General features: G+C 41.4%; 8 protein-coding genes across 8 annotated transcripts; 4 read left to right on the top strand and 4 right to left on the bottom strand.

The window, feature by feature from the left end:
• Positions 1–871: 871 nt before the first annotated feature.
• Positions 872–3,021, top strand: BCR41DRAFT_402091 (DNA polymerase alpha/epsilon subunit B-domain-containing protein; the record flags this gene model as incomplete). The annotated part of the gene is made up of 9 exons (XM_022029273.1): positions 872–1,049; positions 1,189–1,322; positions 1,428–1,554; positions 1,638–1,748; positions 1,828–1,946; positions 2,024–2,113; positions 2,235–2,598; positions 2,687–2,788; positions 2,894–3,021. The coding sequence occupies 9 exons, from the start codon at positions 872–874 to the stop codon at positions 3,019–3,021; spliced, it is 1,353 nt and encodes a 450-aa protein (XP_021875606.1).
• Positions 3,022–3,035: 14 nt separating this feature from the next.
• Positions 3,036–4,743, bottom strand: BCR41DRAFT_390680 (hypothetical protein; the record flags this gene model as incomplete). The annotated part of the gene is made up of 4 exons (XM_022028259.1): positions 3,036–3,911; positions 4,021–4,187; positions 4,287–4,351; positions 4,716–4,743. The coding sequence occupies 4 exons, from the start codon at positions 4,741–4,743 to the stop codon at positions 3,128–3,130; spliced, it is 1,044 nt and encodes a 347-aa protein (XP_021875605.1). The 3' UTR covers positions 3,036–3,127.
• A 3,633-nt stretch (positions 4,744–8,376) lies between these two features.
• BCR41DRAFT_364734 (endoribonuclease L-PSP) lies at positions 8,377–9,160 on the top strand. Its single transcript, XM_022026068.1, has 4 exons — positions 8,377–8,511; positions 8,615–8,712; positions 8,811–8,939; positions 9,026–9,160. The coding sequence occupies exons 1-4, from the start codon at positions 8,451–8,453 to the stop codon at positions 9,119–9,121; spliced, it is 384 nt and encodes a 127-aa protein (XP_021875604.1). The 5' UTR covers positions 8,377–8,450; the 3' UTR covers positions 9,122–9,160.
• Positions 9,161–9,349: 189 nt separating this feature from the next.
• BCR41DRAFT_314724 (hypothetical protein) lies at positions 9,350–11,201 on the top strand (the record flags this gene model as incomplete). The annotated part of the gene is made up of 3 exons (XM_022021185.1): positions 9,350–10,189; positions 10,277–10,379; positions 10,501–11,201. The coding sequence occupies 3 exons, from the start codon at positions 9,350–9,352 to the stop codon at positions 11,199–11,201; spliced, it is 1,644 nt and encodes a 547-aa protein (XP_021875603.1).
• Positions 11,202–11,302: 101 nt separating this feature from the next.
• BCR41DRAFT_426715 (phospholipid methyltransferase-domain-containing protein) lies at positions 11,303–12,983 on the top strand. Its single transcript, XM_022030766.1, has 7 exons — positions 11,303–11,457; positions 11,567–11,640; positions 11,730–11,834; positions 11,938–12,024; positions 12,138–12,197; positions 12,291–12,446; positions 12,547–12,983. Exons 1-7 carry the CDS (start codon positions 11,349–11,351, stop codon positions 12,586–12,588), a joined length of 633 nt encoding a protein of 210 aa, XP_021875602.1. The 5' UTR covers positions 11,303–11,348; the 3' UTR covers positions 12,589–12,983.
• Positions 12,643–14,327, bottom strand: BCR41DRAFT_364728 (40S ribosomal protein S6-B). The gene is made up of 3 exons (XM_022026067.1): positions 13,927–14,327; positions 13,311–13,674; positions 12,643–13,041 (listed from the first exon to the last, which is right to left on the bottom strand). Exons 1-3 carry the CDS (start codon positions 14,040–14,042, stop codon positions 12,754–12,756), a joined length of 768 nt encoding a protein of 255 aa, XP_021875601.1. The 5' UTR covers positions 14,043–14,327; the 3' UTR covers positions 12,643–12,753.
• Positions 14,328–14,624: 297 nt separating this feature from the next.
• Positions 14,625–15,662, bottom strand: BCR41DRAFT_314729 (large-conductance mechanosensitive channel; the record flags this gene model as incomplete). The annotated part of the gene is made up of 5 exons (XM_022021187.1): positions 14,625–14,914; positions 15,007–15,124; positions 15,211–15,336; positions 15,416–15,432; positions 15,596–15,662. Coding segments are annotated over 5 exons (618 nt in total), but the record flags the coding sequence as incomplete, so codon positions are not given.
• Positions 15,663–17,908: 2,246 nt separating this feature from the next.
• Positions 17,909–19,412, bottom strand: BCR41DRAFT_364724 (hypothetical protein). The gene is made up of 3 exons (XM_022026066.1): positions 18,499–19,412; positions 18,288–18,437; positions 17,909–18,204 (listed from the first exon to the last, which is right to left on the bottom strand). The coding sequence occupies exons 1-3, from the start codon at positions 19,384–19,386 to the stop codon at positions 17,935–17,937; spliced, it is 1,308 nt and encodes a 435-aa protein (XP_021875599.1). The 5' UTR covers positions 19,387–19,412; the 3' UTR covers positions 17,909–17,934.
• Between the last annotated feature and the right edge of the window lie 643 nt (positions 19,413–20,055).

The raw sequence follows: 20,055 nt of genomic DNA, 5'->3' as shown, positions 1-20,055 counted from the left end.
GTCTTGGTTCCCTTTTTAGTTTCTCAAACAGCTGATCGACAGAACGCAAGGCTTGGTAGGAAACACATCAGAAAGCGCATATTTGCCGGTGGTCAACCGCATCAATAAAATAAAAAAATAAAATGTTTGTAGGCTATGAATGGCAAGGAGACCAAAAGTTGTCTTCATTGTTGTTGCCTTTATTAAAATCCTGCCATGATTGTTCTGGTCTTATGAATAAAAATGGAAGAGCCTCTCATATGTACTCCCAAGCCTCGGTATGTAATCTCTAACAGCGAGGGCTCATGACGGATTTGATGTCAAGTGCAATTTTAACCCATCCAGAGCAGGCCCCATAGAACGATCGTTATCAGGATATTAGTAACTATCGAGAAATAGTAACCGAAGAATGAAAAGCATGAAGGTGAATTGAATATGGATTGCATTGTTCGAGTCCTTATTGCTTTTTATACGTGCTATCCTATGATTACTGCATAGGCTAGAGTGCCAATACATCATTTATCACTTTTGCACACATGTTCGTGTGTTGTTAATATGCACTCAGACGAGATATGCATGCAGCAGCTGCAACAAACTTACAGAATATAGTTCGCAAGCAAGAGTTTCGGCTGTAAGCCAGCTATTGTTTTTGAGACGTAATTGTACTGGGATAACGATGTATATTGAAGGATTCGCGAGACCCAATGACAGAGCTGAGAAATGTGATCCATATTATCCACATTATGAAAGCTAGGAACTTTATTCGTGACAGTCTGTTATTAGGCTGGAATTCTGTCTATCGACTCTATGAAGTGACAGCGATTTTTCATGTTGGCAACAACAAACAGGAAAAAGGCATTAATGTGTTCAACATCTTTTTGTATTGTTCATTATGGAGACGGCTACACCACTCATTCATCGTCGCAAGGCAGCATTCGATGATCTTAGCTCATTGCAAGATAACTTTCTGGTTAAAACACGCGATTATAGGCTTCAGTATGCACATTTGTATTTTACCCGACTCGTACTTATGAGGCCTAAGGTGCTTGAGCAGGCGAAGAAACAATGGAGTAAGATATAAGCGATATTAGTCAAATAAATAGTCATGTATTGCTTGTAATGGGGTCTTACCTGAATTGGCTGCTAATTTCACATCATGGTTACGCTCCCCTTTTATTACACCTGAAACTTCCGATTTTCTTTTTCAAGATTCTTTGCCTTCAAAGCCTAAACACGTGGAAAAGGTGCTGGATGTTCAGCCGGGCGAGATCTCATATTTGGTTGGCACCGTCTACACGGAAATGAAACTCAAGCCTAATATCCTTAATGATATTACCAAAGATGTATGTCTCATCGAGTTACATGCTTAATACCACGTTAAATATGCATATTCTAATGTTGCCACCAAATTTATTATTACATGTGAACTGCACGCTCAATTTTTAAAGCACTGGATCGCGGCTCAACCCGATAGACCAAAATACATAGGGGACGACGACTCTGTATATCTAGAGGATGAATCAGGAAGAGTTAAGCTTACTGGAATGGCAGTAATGGACGGCTTGTTTGTAACGGGTACGAGAATGAGGACAATGAATGCCTATCTTTTAATTTAACGAAGATACAGCCACTCATCTTACAAGAGTGTTTTTCTTTAGGCATAATAATGGGCGTTCTTGGGTCCGAGGATGAAAATGGAGATTTTAAGGTGGTCGATGTGTGCTATACGCTACCGCCGCCACAAGAGCCAATCCGCCAAATGGAGACAGGTATCTTTCGAAAGTAGACCACTTGATGCAGCATAAATTTATCTATATGAGAACTCAACACTCTATTGCTAATTTGTAGATGAGGCAGATAAGCATGTAGCACTTGTCTCGGGACTTGGGATTGGTGGAAAGTCGTTCAAGCCGTTGGAGCTCGATCTGTTGGCAGAGTATTTGACAGGAGAGATCGGCGATATTAAAGTAAAGCCAAAAATCGATAGTACTTAGTGATGTGAGCAGAAGCAGTTCCTAAGTCCCCTATATCCTACTCATTTTAGGAGCAAACCGAATGTGCCAATATTGTACGGGTCATCTTCGCTGGGAACTCAATTGTGACACCAGAGATTGTTGAGGATGATTCTAAAGGGGTAATGACAGTGGAGATCGTTCGCTTACATTAAAAGCTATTAGGAACTAGGACTTGGCACAAGGCACTAATTTATGATATTGTGGTTGCTATTATACGACTTATGTGTTTCGCAAGGACAGAAAAAATATGGGTACGACAGAGCGTCATACTTCACTGAGCCTATCAAGATTCTGGATAACTTTCTTCGTGAAGTGTGCTCCGGTATCCCAGTGGATATTATGCCTGGCGAAAGTGACCCTTCGAGTGTAACAATTCCTCAACAGCCTATTCATCACGCATTACTGCCATCTGCACGCAGATATTCAACATTTCATAACGTAACAAATCCGTACTGGAGTAGTATCGACGATATTACTTTGTTGGGAACTTCTGGACAAACTATTGACGACATTTACAAATATGCCAAGTCTGAAAATCGACTGGAGATGGCGGTCAAGACGCTCCAATGGGGACATATGGCGCCAACAGCGCCGGACACACTCTGTGAGTCGATGATTTAAAATTTCTTCCCGTGCCAATGGATATGAGCATGACTGATTTATTTATTAATTTCTCGACTTTGCTATTTCAGGGTGTTATCCTTTTAAGGACAAAGACCCATTTATTATGAAACAGCGCCCACACATTTACTTCATTGGAAATCAGGATAAATTCGCAACAGAGCTTATTTCAGGTACTGTTCACAGCGAATTGGTTTACATAGTTTAGGTCTTTTTTTTTTTTAAAAAAAAAAAAAAAAAAAAAAAACTCAAAATATGTCTTTCTTGCATCAATATAGACAAGGATGGCCAACACACACGTGTCGTCATGCTACCGTCATTTGCATCTACAGGCACAATAGCGTTAGTAAATTTGAGAACATTGGAGTGTCGCTCAGTATCTTTTTCCACTAGCTTCAGTAACTGAGTTGAGAATTTGATGCCGATCATGATGGGATGCTGGATTTATTTGAACAATGACAAAATGACATGAGTAGAAAATATAATAAATAAAGGCATGCCGATGCGAATTTTTACTTTAAGGTGACTAACTTGACTTCAAAGACCAAGGTAGCATTACGAGGGATATCTGGGGGGGCACCCTGGGAACCATAAGCGAGAGCAGGGGGGATAGTCAATCGACGTTCACCGCCTAGCTGCATACCTTGAATGCCAAGGTCCCAGCCCTTGATAACCTCGCCGCGACCTAAATTGAAGTTGAATGGCTTTCCGCTTGTGTTCTTGTCAAAAACTTTGCCATTGGTGAGGCGACCAATGTAGCGCATGCCGATCTTTTTTCCCGACTTCGCAGCCATGCCAGTACCAATTTTGATGTCTTCGATGATTAAACCATTGGCAAGGACCTTTTTGTTATCCTTTTTGGGCTCTTTCTTAGCCGCGTCTTTCTTAGGCTCCTCCTTCTTCTTAGCTTCCTCCTTCTTAGCTTCCTCCTTCTTCTTAGCTTCCTCCTTCTTTTTCGGTGTCTCCTTCTTAGGTTCCTCCTTACTTACAGGCAGAGCTTTATCCTCCGAGACTTTCTGCTTCTTCTCAGGGACGGTCTGCTTTTTGGTGGACTCTTCAAATTTGGCGACACGCTTTGCGCCCTTAGTGACAATGACATTCTCATCCTGCTCCTGCTCTTCCTCATCCTCATCCTCATTCTCATCCTCATCCTCATCCTCATCCTCATCCTCCTCGTCATCCATCTCATCCTCATCTCCATCTTCATCATCAAACATATCAGCCTCGTCATCGTCATCGTCATCGAAGCCCATATCCTCATCTTCGGGAAGGTAGTTTCCAGAGAGGTGAACAGGGCTGTTAAAGGAACATAGAAATTAGTTGAGCTGCCAAACTCATGATTGCTTCATAGTAATGACAAGTACTGCAAACAATCACAGAACTACATGGTCAGTCAATAACTCACTTTTCGCCAGAGACGGAGAAGGTAATCGCCTCGCCCTCAGTAAAGACTAAATCCAAGGTCTGCTGCTCGACCTTTCCAGAAATCAAAGAACAAAGGACAAATGTCTTTTTATCCACAGTGACTCGGACCGATGAACGACCGGGCTTAACATTCTCATCCAGAGCTGCCTATAAATCATGATTATGCCATAAGGGAAAAATAATAAAATTAATTGAGTGAACAGTTCATGTCAATAAACCAGTAAAAATAATAGGATTCATTCTAACCATTGACAACTTGAAGGAGTTTTCAACGACCTGTGTGTAGGTCTTCTCAGGCAGAACAGTAAGGCCTACATTAACATTGGAATGATTCAAAAATTTAGTTTAACTCCTAGGGACAGGCTATGAAATCCAACAATTCAATTAGATGAAAGCATGGTATTAAAATACCCCAGAATCCGAGCATAGTGAATAGGAATAACTAAAGGGAAGAAGTGTTGAGAGATGTTGAGGATTGTCTGGCATTTAAAATAAAAAAAAAAAAAAAAAAGAAAAAGTCGTCTAAGCCACATTGAAAACAATACTACTTTGGGCATCTTTTCTAATTTTCTGTTCTTCATCTTTCATTTGCCGCAACATGCCCCATGTATCAAATTGCCCACTATGTGGCGGCTCTATCGCCAAATACATCATTTCATTTCATGCAAGCTTTACGATGTGCTCCAATCAAGATGTAAGCCATGTTTTTTTTTTTTTTTTTTTTTTCTCATTGTTATCTAAGTACACATATGATATGTAACTAACATCATGACCTTTTCCTTCTGGTATGGGTGGTGCGATTAATAGTGTATTTATCCTTTCCAAGATAATGCCACGTTCAAAGCATCAATCCTTGACAAGAGACAGCCTAATACTCATAAAATTTCCCAAAAACGAACTTCATCAACGATTGATGTAACCAAAGCTCTTCCAGATAATAGAAATAGATCTGTGAAGAAGCGCTGCCTTAACAATCATAAGTCTCTGAAGCCTACGATTCAAAATGCTCTACATGTTCCTACAGCAACTGTTGCAACGCTCGCAGTCGAAAGAGACAATACCGCAGATTCAGTCTGCGCAGAACTGAAAACAATGTCAAATAAGACTGCATCATCTGTATCTGCATCTACCGTTGCCAAACCACTATCAGCAGTCCCACTGACTGATACGTCTTCAGTACCCCCATCCCCGGCCGACAATGCAGTACCTGACCTTACTTTTGACTTCTTACCAAACGAATCATGGACCACGCCTGTCACGCCGCCGGATAACGTAGCTTCATCGAGTTCTCATTCATGCAAAGATAGTACCAATGCCTCCGCGACGGTGGTTGGAACAACATCTCCGCAGCTTGCCACGAATTTGGAAAGCCTATTATTTGATGGAGATTTCGGGATTGATTTCGGAAATTTGGATGCTACCAGTACCATGACAGAATTCGATGCGGATTTTGAGGCAATACTTCAGCAATTTTAGTTGCAATAACAAGGGGATCTTTGCCGATCAGTTTTATGGATCAAGGTCTTGAGCTATTGTACTCATTGTATACAAGATATCTCATTTGAAATGGGAGTGTACCAATTCGGTTATTTAGCAAAGTTGGGTTATTACTATTATCACCTCCATACCACGACTTGTGCGAGTCTCTCAGTCTGGGCCTACTGTCATGGTTTACAGACGTAACTTTGTAAACAGCTCCTCTCTTTTCGTCATGTACTTTACCTTGCATTTCTTACCATTCACTAATTGTATTTTACCCCATACACGGCAGCGCCTAGCGAATAAATCCCTGGACTCGAACCGTGCAAAGTTGATATGGTGGGTATTAGAATGTGGTATTGCTCTTTTTTTTTTTTTTTTTTTTTATGATAAAAAAAAAATAGTTGAATCATGTCCAAGATAGAAAAGAAGGGAAGTACTGGTAGGTCAGTGGCATTTCTGCTATAATGTGACCTCCTCACCCCACTTCCCACATTAGACAGTCTTGCTGCTCTTACTCGCTTTCAAACGATGAATGTCGAGACCATGCTATTGTGACTGCCTTCTCTGCCTGCACACTGTATTCGTACTTGTACAACAGAGTCAACATTGGCCAAGCTTTCGCCATTGAGGAGAAGAACATCACGTTCATTATTGCTGTATATTCGCTACAAAGTATTACCTTTTTTTCGTATTTATCACAAACAACCACCCTTGGTAACAAAGGCTACAGAAGATGTGAATACAAAGGCAGAGCATAAAGAAAAAAAATTAAAAAAGAGATTCTTAGATGTGGAGGGTTAAATCATGCTCTCACTCGGTCGATGACGTCTGGCGATTGGAGATACGACAGCTGTTGGAACTTGGAAAGGTGTCGGTGTGTTGCATGGATCCTGTCTCTATGGAGTATCATCTGGCACTTTGAACTGCATGTCTGCTTCATATGAACTCGGCCAGTAAATCCGTAGACGCAAGGATGATTCGAGCCAGGCTTATATCAAAAATATTTCTGAGAAGTATTAAGCTTGATGCCTGCCAAAACATAACCTCTTATCCATAGCCTGGGCACTAGCTTTGTAACAAGGGTGCCGTGTAGTGATGCAAGACGAGGTTTCAACTTAATTCACTAAGGCCAACAGAAACGAGGCTCTGCATTTTAGCAGCTGACATACTTTGATCAAGATCCATGCTTGCTATAAAAGCGAATTACCTGATTTTTGACAAAGTAAGCAATAGGAAATGATTCTTAATCTAACTTATAAATAAACAAACAAGCGGAAGAAAAAAAAAAGGTGCACTGGCATAATTCAACCAAAACATATTGTGATCTATATTCCTCTCAGGAAAAGACAAATGTCATGTTTTCGATTGGCGAGTTGCCTTTGCATTTAAATTGAAGAACTAAATATTATCAAGTATAGACGACTGCTCAAAGATAAGCTTCCCGAGAGGATCACTCCTACCATCGGCGGAACAGACTATTACTTGACCGAATTCAGGAATTTTGTAACCTCCAAAGAAGTTAACGTTCATGTATTGGGATGGAATCGGAATACAATCGAGATCTTGGATCTTGATCTAGGCTAAAAAAGCATGTGTAGTAGGAGCCAACGCGCTGTTATCAAACCGCAAAGGCCACAAGACAGGCAAAGGCTTCTCCAAAGCAACATTCTACAATTTGATCTCCGAACAAAGGTGACGTACCAACCCACAATTATTGAAGGTAGATGGCGCAAAGAGAGATCGTAGCAATTCATAACCCCAAGGCCTGTGTAGATGTCGAGAGTAGACTATATCCATCTCATGAAAGTCAGGCATACATTATCAACAATCTTAAGAACTCCAGGAGTCGGAGTAGCAGCTACTAGAAAAGAGCAGAAGGATGAACTAAACTTTTTTAAGAGGTCCAGTAATCCTATTCGATCTGAAACTTTGTCAGTTGGTAAATATTTTTAATCTGAAACATTATAATTGACAAAGTTTCATATCGCATAGGATCACTGTCTTGCACATGTCCTGGTCATGAAAAACAAAGAGTTCCTTGCAAGCACATGTACCTTGCAGAGAGGGTCCGCGATGGATTCTGTTGCATATTTCACAGCATGCAATATAATGATGGCCTAGAAAATACCAAGAAAATTAATGATAAAATACTAGTAAAAAACACACCAAAATTAATACGCTAAAAAATTGCAGCAGAAATTAGTGGCAATAACGCGTCGCACAAAGACGCGATAAATCTTTGACATGAGGGTTTTGAATGAACCCATGTCATCTTATAGGTAGATACGTAGTTACCTGGTGCAAGTCCCTCTACTAAGAAATGAATAAATGCCCCATAGGTGTGGTGTGTGGACCCACATCTTATTCTCACTTACTTTTTCTACTGCTCGTTATCAATGTCAAATGCAATACTGCACCTGCACGTACCTAACTCGAGCAGGCCCGAAACACGGTCGATACCAATGACCATCTTGGACAGCCTCTCGAAGGCTTCCTCTCACCATCTTTGCTGCGACAACTAGAGGTAGAGAGAGCTGAAGAGAAGGAAAGAAAAAGAATAGAGTGAGAGGAAGCTGTCGCTGAATTGTCTTGACAGAATAATAGCGAGGTGATGGATGTATGGAGGAGATTGGGCTTCTTTGCGATTGATACGAGCATAGCACGACTTCCACATAGGGAAAGGCAAACTGTTATAGCAGATATACAGAATAGGAAGCAAAAATGGGTGTCCAAGCGCGCCTGAACAAACTTACTGTACAAAGTAATAAATCAGCTGACCCAGCCTTGTGTATGACATATTTTGAGAGAGACTTGTGTTATTCTCCTACCAGGCATCAGTGCACTGTGTAGATTTCGCGACATGGTTTTGACAGCTGTAAATCACTCTTCATCAATCCTATCCCCACATTCTTAACATTCCATCAAATCATGGCCACTATCCACAAGATTGTTAGCACCAATGACGCCCCTGCTGCTCTTGGGCCATACTGTATGCATCCTCCAAACATTTCACTTTTGAAAGACGTGTAATATGAAACAACAGATTCAACAGTAACCTCTTTTACCATATTCTCGCGTTTCATCAACAATAGCCCAGGCTATTGTCGCTAATGGCTTTGTTTTCTGTTCGGGCGCCATTGGAATTAACCCTCAGTCCGGTGCTGTTCCTGAAAGTGTTGAAGCTCAGGCTGTAGGTGGTGACCACATTTTATCTAATTCTATGTCTTAACTTATGACTGTTACTTACTCCATCTGTTTATTTTGTTGTTATCGCTGGTAATCAAATAGGAACAAGTCTTTGCCAACATGAGTGCCGTACTTCAAGCATCTAACTCATCCTTCGCTCAGGTCGTCAAGACTACAGTATACTTGAAGAATATGAATGACTTTGATGCAGTTAACAAGATCTATGCCAAGGTAAGATGGAAAAAGGACACAGCAACGAAGTGATTATATAGTTACTTAAGCCAAGCCTACTTTATTTTATATTTTAAATTCTACAGAACATGAATGGTGCTCTTCCTGCCCGTGCCTGCGTCGAAGTTGCTCGCCTTCCAAAAGATGTCCTTGTTGAAATGGCCTGCATTGCCACTGTGTAGAAGAAATGATTTCTGGCAGATACTGGTTATTGAGCGGTCACACCTGAAAATTTTTTTCTTTTATCTTTTTTGAGAATAAAAACATTCACCATCTTTGAAGACAATTCGGTAATTCGGTATTCAATTATGCCAACACATGAAGCATCTTCGTTAGCTCAACAACCCCATGCTAAGAAGCAACGGCTTGTTATACGCTATGAAAGGCCCAAAGTTACCACCAAACACATAATGTCCTTGCAACACCCATTAGGCATTAAACCTCTTGGCAACTACTATATGGATGCTACCCAGCCAGATTTTACAGGCTCTTGCCGAGGGCCTTCACTAGGCCTTCTTTCTCGCCTTACAGATGAAATAATTATGGAGATCCTTAATCTACTTTCGTCCCATGATCTGTTGACGCTGGGTGCCGCCTCTAGGGTGCTCTACGGTTTGACACATCTGGATGACATGTGGAAATCGTTGACAATCGAGAAATTCGGAGGTGATTGGGAGTGGGAAGAGGACAATTGGCGCGCTACATTCTTGAAACGATCCGACCCCAAGTATGATACCTCAATGATCCTTAAAAACCGCTCTCAAATGAAGCTGAAGAGTTTCTATTCCGACGTTCTCTTTCAACCTTTTTATTGTGCTGCCATTGGCATGGAGCCTTATATTGCAGTTGAGAACATTGACCGTCGGTCCAATCTAACGGTTGAGGAATTTGTGAACGAGTATGAACGACCGGGGAAGCCTGTTATCATCATTGATGGGGCTCAACATTGGCCTGCAAGGAAGAAATGGTCGACAGAATACTTTTTGGAGAGATGGTCAAATGTACTGCTGAGAGCCGAGTCTGTTGAAATGACCATAGCCAGGTACCTGAAGTATGCGGCTGGAACCAAAGATGAGAGCCCGCTGTATTTATTTGATAAAAATTTTGTAGAGCGCTGCGATGGGATTCAAGAAGATATTGAGGTTCCACCATACTTTCGTGAAGACTTTTTCGGGATGATGGGGGATAAAAGGCCTGATTATCGATGGCTAATAATAGGTCCCGCCAGATCTGGATCAACATTTCATAAAGTAAGTATGGCTTGCGCCGTGCTTTACATTGTAAAGCTATAGTCAAAGATTGCGAAAGACTCAATCTAGGACCCCTATTTTTGTTAGGATCCCAATGCTACGTCAGCATGGAACGCGGTTATCACGGGTTCAAAAAAATGGATCATGTTTCCACCACATATTCTTCCACCAGGAGTCTTTACAAATGAAGGTAGATTCTTTTTATTTTATTATTATTACTATTATTATTATAGCTTTTTTTTTTTTATTACTCTTCTGTTCAGTATCATGATTGAAAAATCATTATTACTTAAATTTCCTCGTTTCCATAGACGAATCAGAAGTAACTTCACCTGTGTCACTGATGGAGTGGTTCAGCAACTTTTATGCATCAACTCAATTACCAAACGGCCCCGCAGACCGTCCACTTGAAGGGATATGCCGTGAAGGTGAAGTTATGTTCGTTCCTCGAGGATGGTGGCATGCTGTTGTTAACTTGGAAGAAAGCATAGCGGTAACCCAGAATTATGTGGGATCTCAAAACTTGAAGGAGACGATGGAATTTCTATACATAAAGCGTGATCAAGTCTCTGGAGTAAAGAATGATCGCAAGGAAGGACTGTATGAGGAGTTCAAAGAGGCGTTCTTTAAAATGAACAGCTCTCAAGAAATTGAAAACTCGGAGAACGACACGGAAAAATCAAAGGTTGGAAAATTGAGTCATGAAGAGACAACGAAAAGAAAGCAGCTACTGGAGATGTGGACAAAGCACGAGCACGATATCGAACTCCTGTCGAAAGCATCTAAGCATTCTAAAAAGTGGAGTAAGAACCAGATTGAAGAATCATCAGCTCAGCTGTCGTTTTGGGAGCAGGCCAAGTTAGGTCTTGGATATAATATCAACAATACCAGAGGAGGAGAGACTGAAGTAAATGAGGATCCAACAGTTGCGCCATCGTGTTCTGATGCCACTGGCACTGCTGGATTTGTGTTTGGCTTTGACTTTAAAGACGAAGAGATAGATAATGAATAAAGTTTTCATACCTTCAAACGCATGTGATGGTTGCCCCAAATTTTCATGGGGTTTGTGACCATTTTTAGGAATACTTTCTCTCTACAAACCTTTCAACTAGAGTGCAACTTTCACTCTTTCCTCTTCCAAACTTGATCACACCATACAATGGGCGTCCTGACCTCCTTCGAACCTACTCTTTCTAACCTGCAGTCACCTGAATTCATCGAGTTTCTCTGGAATAAGATCAACACGCCGCCATGCCTTCACGCCATCTGTACGTTTGCATAAAAATAAACCAAAAAAGGAGGAAGGTGGCTGGAGTGTGCTGAAGCCACAGTGTCCACTGGTCTTAACAGATCGATTTTTCTTTTTTTTTTTTTTAGTGGCAATGATCTTGCATGTTGCGAATTACAATATCACTGCGCGCTATGAATACAACACCCATCAGTTCACTAAGGTAAAGAAAGAAAGCAGATGAACGGCTTGATGTGATAGATATCAAATGCGCACATGTTCACGCTTACACTCACTCCTTTTTTTTCATAGATTATTGGAAATAATGCCATTTACTTTTATGCTGTTTACTTGGTTTTGAGCGCCTTGATTCGTGATCATTTCATCCATCTGGCTGTTGCCCAAGATGTCGGATCGGTTCGTTATTCACCACAATGCTTTGCCATCTGTAAAGGCCTTTTGAATATGCAGTTCTGGTTAACCGAGAATATTACTCTCATTGCTTAATTGGTCTTGTTAGTTCGTAATTTTCCCTGCTGCTGTTGCCACTTCTGTGGGGACAGTCTGTTTCGTTCTTGGTGTTCTACTTAACCTATGGACTTTAAATGTAAGAATCGCGTTTTTTTTTTTTTTTTTTTTTTCTTTTTCTTTTTCTTTCGAAGCTGAGAATGTTCATTCTATTAACCCTGCTGGTGGTGGATCTATTCTTTGTTTCTCTAGGCGCTGGGTATCAAGGGCATGTATAATGGCGACAGCTTCGGTTTTCGTTTTGATGCACCAGTAAGTGTAATCCTCTTTAATATGTATGCTCTAATTATCATGTTATTTGAGAACTCAAAAGTTGTTCACACGACTGTTTTATCGTTGGACTAGGTTGAGGGTGGTCCTTACAGGTTTATGAGCGACCCTCAATATGTGGGAACATCGTTATCACTTTTTGGGACTGCTATCTATTACCAATCCATTATTGGATACATTCTTGCTGTGGATATGTACAGCATCTTTTGGTTTTCAGTTTTGTTTTTTGAGGTAATAAAATAAACAAGGCAAGATGGATCGAAATTGTCACTGATGATCTGTATATTAATTTTTTTTTTTTTTTTTTTTTTTTTTTGTTGCACATTGATAGGATCCCCATATGAAACGCATCTATTCAAAGAAATTAGAATAAAATACGCTCGTCTTGAGTGCACAAACGCGCTCTCTCGAGAAAATATTTATGTTGCACATTCTTTAACTCTTATATCACCAACTCTTTTAGTTCGCTTCCACATCTGGATCATTTAGATATCTAAAGTCAATAGGAAAGTTTATATACAACATAAACATTCTGTAATTAAGCTTTGTGGAGAGAAGATGCACGGCGCTTCTTAATTTCCTGACGCTTCTCAGCGGCCTCCTTGACGCGTTTGGCGAGAAGAGCCTTGTACTCGGCTTCAGCCTCCTTGGCGTTCTCAGCGCGACGCTTCTTGAGAGCCAAGCGATGACGCTTACGCTGAAGAACTATGGGGGTAACAAGACGCTGAATCTTAGGGGCCTTAGTGTAAGGTTTCTTTTCAGGGTTCTTGGGCTGAACCTCGCGACGGATAACGAACTTGCGAACATCATCCTCCTTGCTCAAGTTCTAAGTCAGTAGAAACGGTATAACAAGTAAAGTGCCATCAGCGGAGTGATGCATTTTGATGTAAAAAAAAAAAAAAAAGCCCTCTTTTTGCTTGTTGTATCATGGCAACATCCACGTCCGGCTCTTTTTTGTTTCAGTCGCATATCATCGCGTATTCATATTTTGTTAAAAACCGCGATGAAGTCCTCATAATCTCCGTAAAAATCTTGTATATGTCCAGAAAGCATAAATAAGCAAATAAAGATGATATCCAAGCTAATAGTACGTACAAAGAACTTGCGGATCTTGTTGGCGCGCTTGGGTCCGAGACGTTTGGGAATGGTAGTGTCGGTAAGACCAGGAAGGTCCTGCTCACCTTGCTTGACAATAGCAACGGAAAGGACCGACATATCAGAGCCGACAATGCATCCACGAACAGACTTGCGCTTGCGCTCTCCAGTGCGGCGGGGACGATAGCATGAATGACCCTTCGACAATAAGAGACGAACACGAGAGGGCAAGAGAACACCCTGCTTCATAGGGAAACCCTGCTTATCGTTTCCTCCAGTAATACGGAAAACGTAGCCCTTGAACTCATCACCAAGGGAATCGACAGCAACCTCGGCAGAGATACGCTTATCGTAGAAGATGCGACTATATTAATAGGATCGATGCAAGTCGAAAAGTTAATCGCCAATGTCTCTATTGTTCCTAAGCATGTTATTGCGCGATATTCGTACTAGCATCAGCTGATTTTCCAGTTCTTTTCCATATTGTCTTGACAAACAACTTCGATAAATCTCTTGATAAAAACCGCATGTATCTTATTGCCCACTATGACGCAAAACCGAAGCCATCTTAAAGCGCAAAAACTAAACTCGTTGATGTCTTTAATAGGACACTTACGTCTTGCGCTCATCATCGAATTCGATGGTCTTCTGGCAGCCAGTGGCTGGGTTGGCAATGTTCAGCTGTTGATAATAAAGAAGTAAAAGTGGACTATCAGCTGCGAATTCTTTCATGTTTTGATACGCCGAATCTATTGAGTTGTTGCGATGCAGTAATAATTCCTCATTCAAATTGAAAAACTTTGCAATCCATAACTCCTGTGCTGCATGATTATTGGATGGAATCCGGTATAAAGGTAGCACCATCCAGTTATGATCCATTATTATAGTTCCAGTAATAGTAATATGACATGTGTATGCCATAAAAAGCACAACAGTGATCAGTTATTTCAAATACATCCTGTAATCACCTGGCTGCAGCATTCGCCATGTACACATTGTCTCAACGATATGTTGAAGTCAGGTCCAGCTATAGCCCGTTTTTTTTTTTTTTTTTTTTTTTTTTTTTTTTTCCTGAGTTCTTGTCTAGAAGTATAGCACAATCTCTAGCCAGCAATGGCGATGTTTTAGGAGGGATGAAGCACATTTGTATGCTTCAACTGAATGGATGGATACCCAATAGCTATTAACTCATATCCATTGTATAGATAAGCACCTTCATTTGGAATGGCCAGCAAAAAGAGGGAACAAAATTATTTTAGTCACAACGCACAATATAGTCTGAAAAATTTAAGCCACAGCTATCTTATGAGTTGATCAATCTAAAGGTGTGTCCACATTTGTATTAGACATGGGTATGGGCATAGACATGGGTGTGGGCATGGGCATGGGCATGGGCATGGGTATGGGCATTGACATGGGCATTGACATGCCTGAAAAGCTTGACGCAGCTATACGCTCCATATTTGCAGCCTTGGCGCATGCATCCCAATCGAGCCAGGTCGTACAGTTTGGACAACGTACAGCATCCAAAGGAATGCTTTTCAAACAATATTCGCACTTTTTCTCTGAAACCTCCGTCTTTTTGTTACGAGCAACCTCATACACTGTTCTCGGTTTAGAAAGTAAATTAGAGAAGTTAGATTAATGTATGATAATGTGGTCAAGCTTTATAAAAGCGGAAAGATATGATACCTACATTTGACAAGCAGAAACACGCATGCAGAAACAATGAAGAAGTTGATCACTGTTTGAAGGAAATTTCCCCAGTTCCAAGTAATGTTTCCTGCATCCTTCGCGGCTTGCCTGGTGGTAGGCTGTGTTGCATTCATTAGTTATGATCAATAGTTTGAAAAAAGCTTATGGTTTCATTGATTACTATTAACATGTCGGCTTAGAGAACATAACTTACATATTCCGCTGTGGCATTATCACTTTTCCGAAGAATGACGAAATTCTCCTCCAAGTTTTTGCCAGAGGCTAAAGCCAACACTGGGGTAATGATATCGGCAACCAAACTGGTGACAATCTAATATAATAAGAGTAAGACTTAATTTACATGATAGCCAGTGTTATACCCTTCCATCTTATAGTTTCTCAGAACTTACTGCAGTGAAAGCAGCACCTATACCAAGAAACCATCAAGAAGTATTTAATGAGAGATGAATATGTGTCAGTAAGTTCTTCTCAATTCTAATGAAGCTTATAAGACAACCTTTTTTTTTTTTAAAAAAAAAAAAAAAAAAAAAAAAGTAAGAATCTGAGCAAGAAATGAAATAGTTCATTACCAATAACAACGGCTACAGCCAAGTCGATGACATTGCCTCGATCCATAAACTTTCGATAGTCAGCAAAGAAGGAGACACCATGACTGACACCTGGGACTTTGTTCAGCTTGGTACCAACGTTTGTGACACCCTTTTCGACTATTTGTACACAACAAGTAGTACGAGAGGATAGAAGAGCTTTGTGAGAGGGACAAGTTCATTCATTTAAATTTGAAATTACAGGCTTTATCAAGAGTGTAAGGTCCTTAAGTGATACAAGTGTGATTGACAAAAACAAGCTCAAGTTACCTGTGGAGATGCCTCCGCGAACAGCCTGTGCTCCAGTGGATACACCACCAACAACGACTTGGGTGCCTTGGGTTATTCCCCCAACTACAGCTTTGGCTGGATTGATATTCATCAAGGTCCTCCTCTTTTTCGAGGTAGTGGCCTGTGGTGATAGTGGGGATAGTGGGGATTGTTTCTCATCATACTGAGTATCAATCTGGGCTAATGGCTGCTGCTGTGGCAAATGATGACTCTCCTGAGATTGCGACGGCTGCACACCATAACCGCCATCTTGAGTATTGGTTTGATCGACATTGGTGTTGGAATGATTATGGCTGTTCATTGTAAAGAGATGTGTCCAAAAGATTGCTGGAAATGATGAAGCGAACAAATATATTGTCCATTGATTTCACTGAGAGCCTTAATTTTACCGATCTCGCCCTTTTTGATTGGAAGAGCTTAATTTATTTAAAGATGTGCTTGATCTGGAGTTATGGAAAAGCAGTAAAGTTACCCCTTGTCTTGAATTGCGACCATTGGTCGCACTTTTTTACAAGGTGGCCAGTTAAACAAAAACCATCTGTTTAATTCAGACTCCAAAAAAGTTTGATCTACAGTAGAATTGAGAAAGGAAGTTTCATTTTGATGATCTTTTCGACATACGGTCGTTCGTGACATGAATTAAGGTTTTAAAAGTATTATATATTTATCTGAAATTAAATGTCAAAGAAATTTACGCCCATTCTCGCGTAAAAAGTTTTAAATTCAGCATACCTTTAAAAATAGAAGGTTAATTCATTTAGGGGCGACAACCAATTTCTACGCCTCACTTCGACCAAATGGCATGGTGTGTGCCAATGGACTCTTGGGCAGAGTAGGCGTTGCAAAAGCCGAGATAAATGGTAATGTCGCAGGCGGGTTAGTGGAGGGAACTTTACAATTCTATCTTATTTCCTAAATGCCGTACGGCGAATAGAAAATCCTTATTTATATCCCGCCAACATTCATGGTGTAGACGAAATGTAAGGTGTAGTGGCCACAGAGCGCAACAGTAAGCATTCCCCCCCCCCCCCCTTATTTTATTTTTTGAATACAGAATAAAGTAAGTATAGCGATGTGCTTGAATCATAACAAGTAACGAGAACAAAAGAAATTTTATTATGCTTTATAAATCTTCGTGAAATAAAGTAATAGAAACCCACATATAAATGACTGCAAAACGCTATGCTTGAGAATTGTGCATATTCTTTACCATTCTTTTGTTTGGGCAAGTCTTTTCATCATGCTGACATACATGAACACGCACATTAAGAGAAGAAGAAAAAGAAGAGAAGAAATGATTACTCAAAGGCTAACTTAACACTCAAATTGTTCCATGTTTATGAGCGCTCGAGATATCATCTTCCAGAGCAATTCGCCCACAAGTCGGTCAGTTCGGAGGAACGTCATTAGAGTTCTATAAATGGCTAAAGATTATGTCTGGGTGCGCCACAAAGGGTCATCATTCCAACATAAAAAGCGTAAATGCCCATGCATGTTGAGGTGCGAATAATCCTCCAACCACTGGTATATTGAAAGAGTCAAGTAACGGCGTCAAAAGTGAGAAAAAAAAAACCTGGTGATCCCGAGTTATTTCGAGTACTTGTGAAAGAAATAAACGGGACTGAAAAATCCAATCAATGATACAGGCGAAGAATGAGTTGAAAGGGGTTCCTTGTAATGCGCCGTTATATGCATAGATGAGAAAAGGTGAATATAGACCGATTATATATTCTGGAAGATATGCCGCAAGAAACGCTTTCCCAGCCTCAGGGAGACCAATGGTGGTGCTTATTAAGCGAAGGTGAGTTAAAGCGTAGTCTGAGACTCTAGCTGGTATCATATCTTGCCTTTTAAAGCAGCTGTGACTTACAGTTTAGTGACATAACTGAGACGTATCTGTTGATCTGTACGGTTTTTAAAGTTAGTCCAGAAATTCAGGGGCAAAAGATTAGAGAGGATGGATACAGGAGACGAAAATAAACAGAACTTACAAATTTTTTGTGGGTGTGCCGGCACCCAAATACTTGTGTCTAGCGTCGTGCGCGCTTTGCAGCTGGAGCAGGCGACTCTTCCGTGGGCTTGTACTTTGCAGGTCTCTCTTGTCTCTCAATTTGAGCAAGACCGATTCTTGCGATGTTTTCCGCCCCTACTGCGTCACAGTCGAAGAATACCTTACATGTCCTGGAATATTCAGAGCGAGGGTACACCGTCTCTAAAAAGCTATCGCAGAGGGGTTGGGGACAGCGGGCGCTGGTGTAAAATTCGTGCGCTCCTACAGCGAAGTGTCCTCGTGCTTTGACCTAAGCGTTTCAAATGGCAGTCGTTTATTAGCAAGGGTTCTATGGCTTTCCAGCTTTGCTTACTTTTTTAAAAAAAGCCATACCTGTGTGACAAGATGTCTCGTTATAGCAGTGTGCTTGCTGGGAACTCCTTTACTACTTTCAAAGGACCCCAGGCCGACGACAAGTACTCCTTTATCCCCAAGCATCTTCAACACTCGCTGTACCGCGTAGTCGAACGTAGCTCGTTGAGCCTTTCGTAGGCCCCATTTTTTTTTTCAGGTGCCATCTGGACTCGTAGAACTCTTGAAGCACATCCAAATTCGTTGATCCTGTCTGTGTCTGAGACTCCTCGTTCATCCATTGAAAGTACTCATTATACGTATCCCTTCCAAACACAGGGATGGCGCTCTCAACCTCAATCATTCCTTTTTCACGCTTCCTTTTGTTCAACAGGTGATTGAAGCGGAGGACAGGGAGGTACAAGAACCTGCTTCTCACCTTTACCGTTTGCCGCAAGTTAGGGTTGTGAGGGTCCAGCGAGGAAAACGTAAGGGCGTTAACAATACCAGGATCACATCCGACGATAGTTGTGGTGTTTGCGGATAGGCATCGCCCTGGTTTGTTGAATGTGAGCTCAACGTTTTCAAGCAGCTTGGAGCTCCTCTTCCAGTTTATGTTTGCGTAGTCTTCATCTGTCAGGTCTTCACCGGCCGCCTTTGAACACGTCGTGTTGAGAAATCCCTGAGAAAGCTCCAGTTCTTGGCTGGGGTCTTCTTCATCTACGTCAGACTGCTGCTGTCTCTTCGTCTGGGTTGTGTCATAGGCAAGTAGATTCAGAACTAGACCGTTGGTAGAAATCGTTCCTTTGAGTTTGAACCGAGTTAGATCTTTGTCCTGTGACTGCAGGGATACTTTGTCTTGATATCCACGAACCATGCGATCACCTCCAATGTCACAAAAGAGAGCCTGTATCAAAACCCCTTTTGTTCCCTGTACACACTCATACATTGCAGTCTTGGAAGCATTATTGAGAGGCAGAATACGCTCCAGCAGCTGCTTGGTATCTTCGTTCGCCCAGAGGATGTCAACTAGGGCGTGTTCAGACAGATACACATACCCGGGTGACCAGGGGGACGTAGGAAAGTCTGAGTATTTTTTCACTTTTTTGTTCTCCCGCAAAAAAAACTCAATGTCACTCATATCTTCGTTTGTTTTCTCGACATCAAACTAGAAAGAAAAAAAAAGAAAAAAAAAAGGTGTGAATAAAGAGCATTTGATTGCAGAATATGCATGAAAATACCTTACACAAGCTATACCATTGCGTTCCTGTAGTGCTGCCTTAATGATGTCTGTACTTGGCCCATTAGTAAGTCTGACGCTCTTGGAAATGTGATCTTTTTGGGATCAAAGCCTTGGACGTCCCCCAATGTGATGTCTATATCCTTTATTGGGGAAAGTTCAGTGGTGGCCTTGAAATGTTCATAAGCGAGGTGATGATGGGGCGTTTCTACCGCCTTTCCTTGTTTCTTTGCCCTCGCGTAAGCTGAATTGGGGCCACCTTGACCACTCAAAAGAAGGGTGGCGAGACGGAAGGAATAATCATTGCTATCCAAGACCTCGTCCAGTGCCTTTTTCCTCGACTTTGCTGCCCCTGGTAACCGCATGATCCTCTCAATGTCCAAGGCAATCACCCAGTATGCATAGCGGCGTAGTCGGTTGAGGACAACAACTGCCCCTCGGATCTGGCTTGCAATACTATCCCTTTCATCTGCGTCCAGTCCGCCTTTCCTTGCCATGGAGGCCTTAAGGGACCCAATTGTTAAGGCCTTGATAGGGTGCTTACTGCTGTAGCTGTGGTCAACCTTCGTA

This window comes from Lobosporangium transversale, assembly GCF_002105155.1.
Source record: "Lobosporangium transversale strain NRRL 3116 chromosome Unknown BCR41scaffold_75, whole genome shotgun sequence".
Lineage (NCBI taxonomy): Eukaryota > Fungi > Mortierellomycota > Mortierellomycetes > Mortierellales > Mortierellaceae > Lobosporangium > Lobosporangium transversale.
Note: the sequence above shows the minus strand (reverse complement) of the source record. Positions and strands in the feature narration are given on the sequence as shown.

What these genes read in the sequence shown, in the direction of transcription:
- BCR41DRAFT_364734 (XM_022026068.1), top strand. Translation starts at nt 8,451, where the DNA reads ATGGCCACTATCCACAAGATTGTTAGCACCAATGACGCCCCTGCTGCT. An exon ending in TGCTGCTCTTGGGCCATACT is followed by an intron (nt 8,512 to 8,614) that starts GTATGCATCCTC and finishes CATCAACAATAG; the next exon opens with CCCAGGCTATTGTCGCTAAT. An exon ending in AAAGTGTTGAAGCTCAGGCT is followed by an intron (nt 8,713 to 8,810) that starts GTAGGTGGTGAC and finishes GTAATCAAATAG; the next exon opens with GAACAAGTCTTTGCCAACAT.
- BCR41DRAFT_426715 (XM_022030766.1), top strand. Translation starts at nt 11,349, where the DNA reads ATGGGCGTCCTGACCTCCTTCGAACCTACTCTTTCTAACCTGCAGTCA. An exon ending in GCCATGCCTTCACGCCATCT is followed by an intron (nt 11,458 to 11,566) that starts GTACGTTTGCAT and finishes TTTTTTTTTTAG; the next exon opens with TGGCAATGATCTTGCATGTT. An exon ending in TTAACCTATGGACTTTAAAT is followed by an intron (nt 12,025 to 12,137) that starts GTAAGAATCGCG and finishes TTGTTTCTCTAG; the next exon opens with GCGCTGGGTATCAAGGGCAT.
- BCR41DRAFT_364728 (XM_022026067.1), bottom strand. Translation starts at nt 14,042, where the DNA reads ATGAAAGAATTCGCAGCTGATAGTCCACTTTTACTTCTTTATTATCAA. An exon ending in TTCGATGATGAGCGCAAGAC is followed by an intron (nt 13,675 to 13,926) that starts GTAAGTGTCCTA and finishes CTATTAATATAG; the next exon opens with TCGCATCTTCTACGATAAGC. An exon ending in ACAAGATCCGCAAGTTCTTT is followed by an intron (nt 13,042 to 13,310) that starts GTACGTACTATT and finishes CTACTGACTTAG; the next exon opens with AACTTGAGCAAGGAGGATGA.
- BCR41DRAFT_364724 (XM_022026066.1), bottom strand. Translation starts at nt 19,386, where the DNA reads ATGAGTGACATTGAGTTTTTTTTGCGGGAGAACAAAAAAGTGAAAAAA. An exon ending in CAGGATCAACGAATTTGGAT is followed by an intron (nt 18,438 to 18,498) that starts GTGCTTCAAGAG and finishes GGCCTACGAAAG; the next exon opens with GCTCAACGAGCTACGTTCGA. An exon ending in CGAGACATCTTGTCACACAG is followed by an intron (nt 18,205 to 18,287) that starts GTATGGCTTTTT and finishes TGAAACGCTTAG; the next exon opens with GTCAAAGCACGAGGACACTT.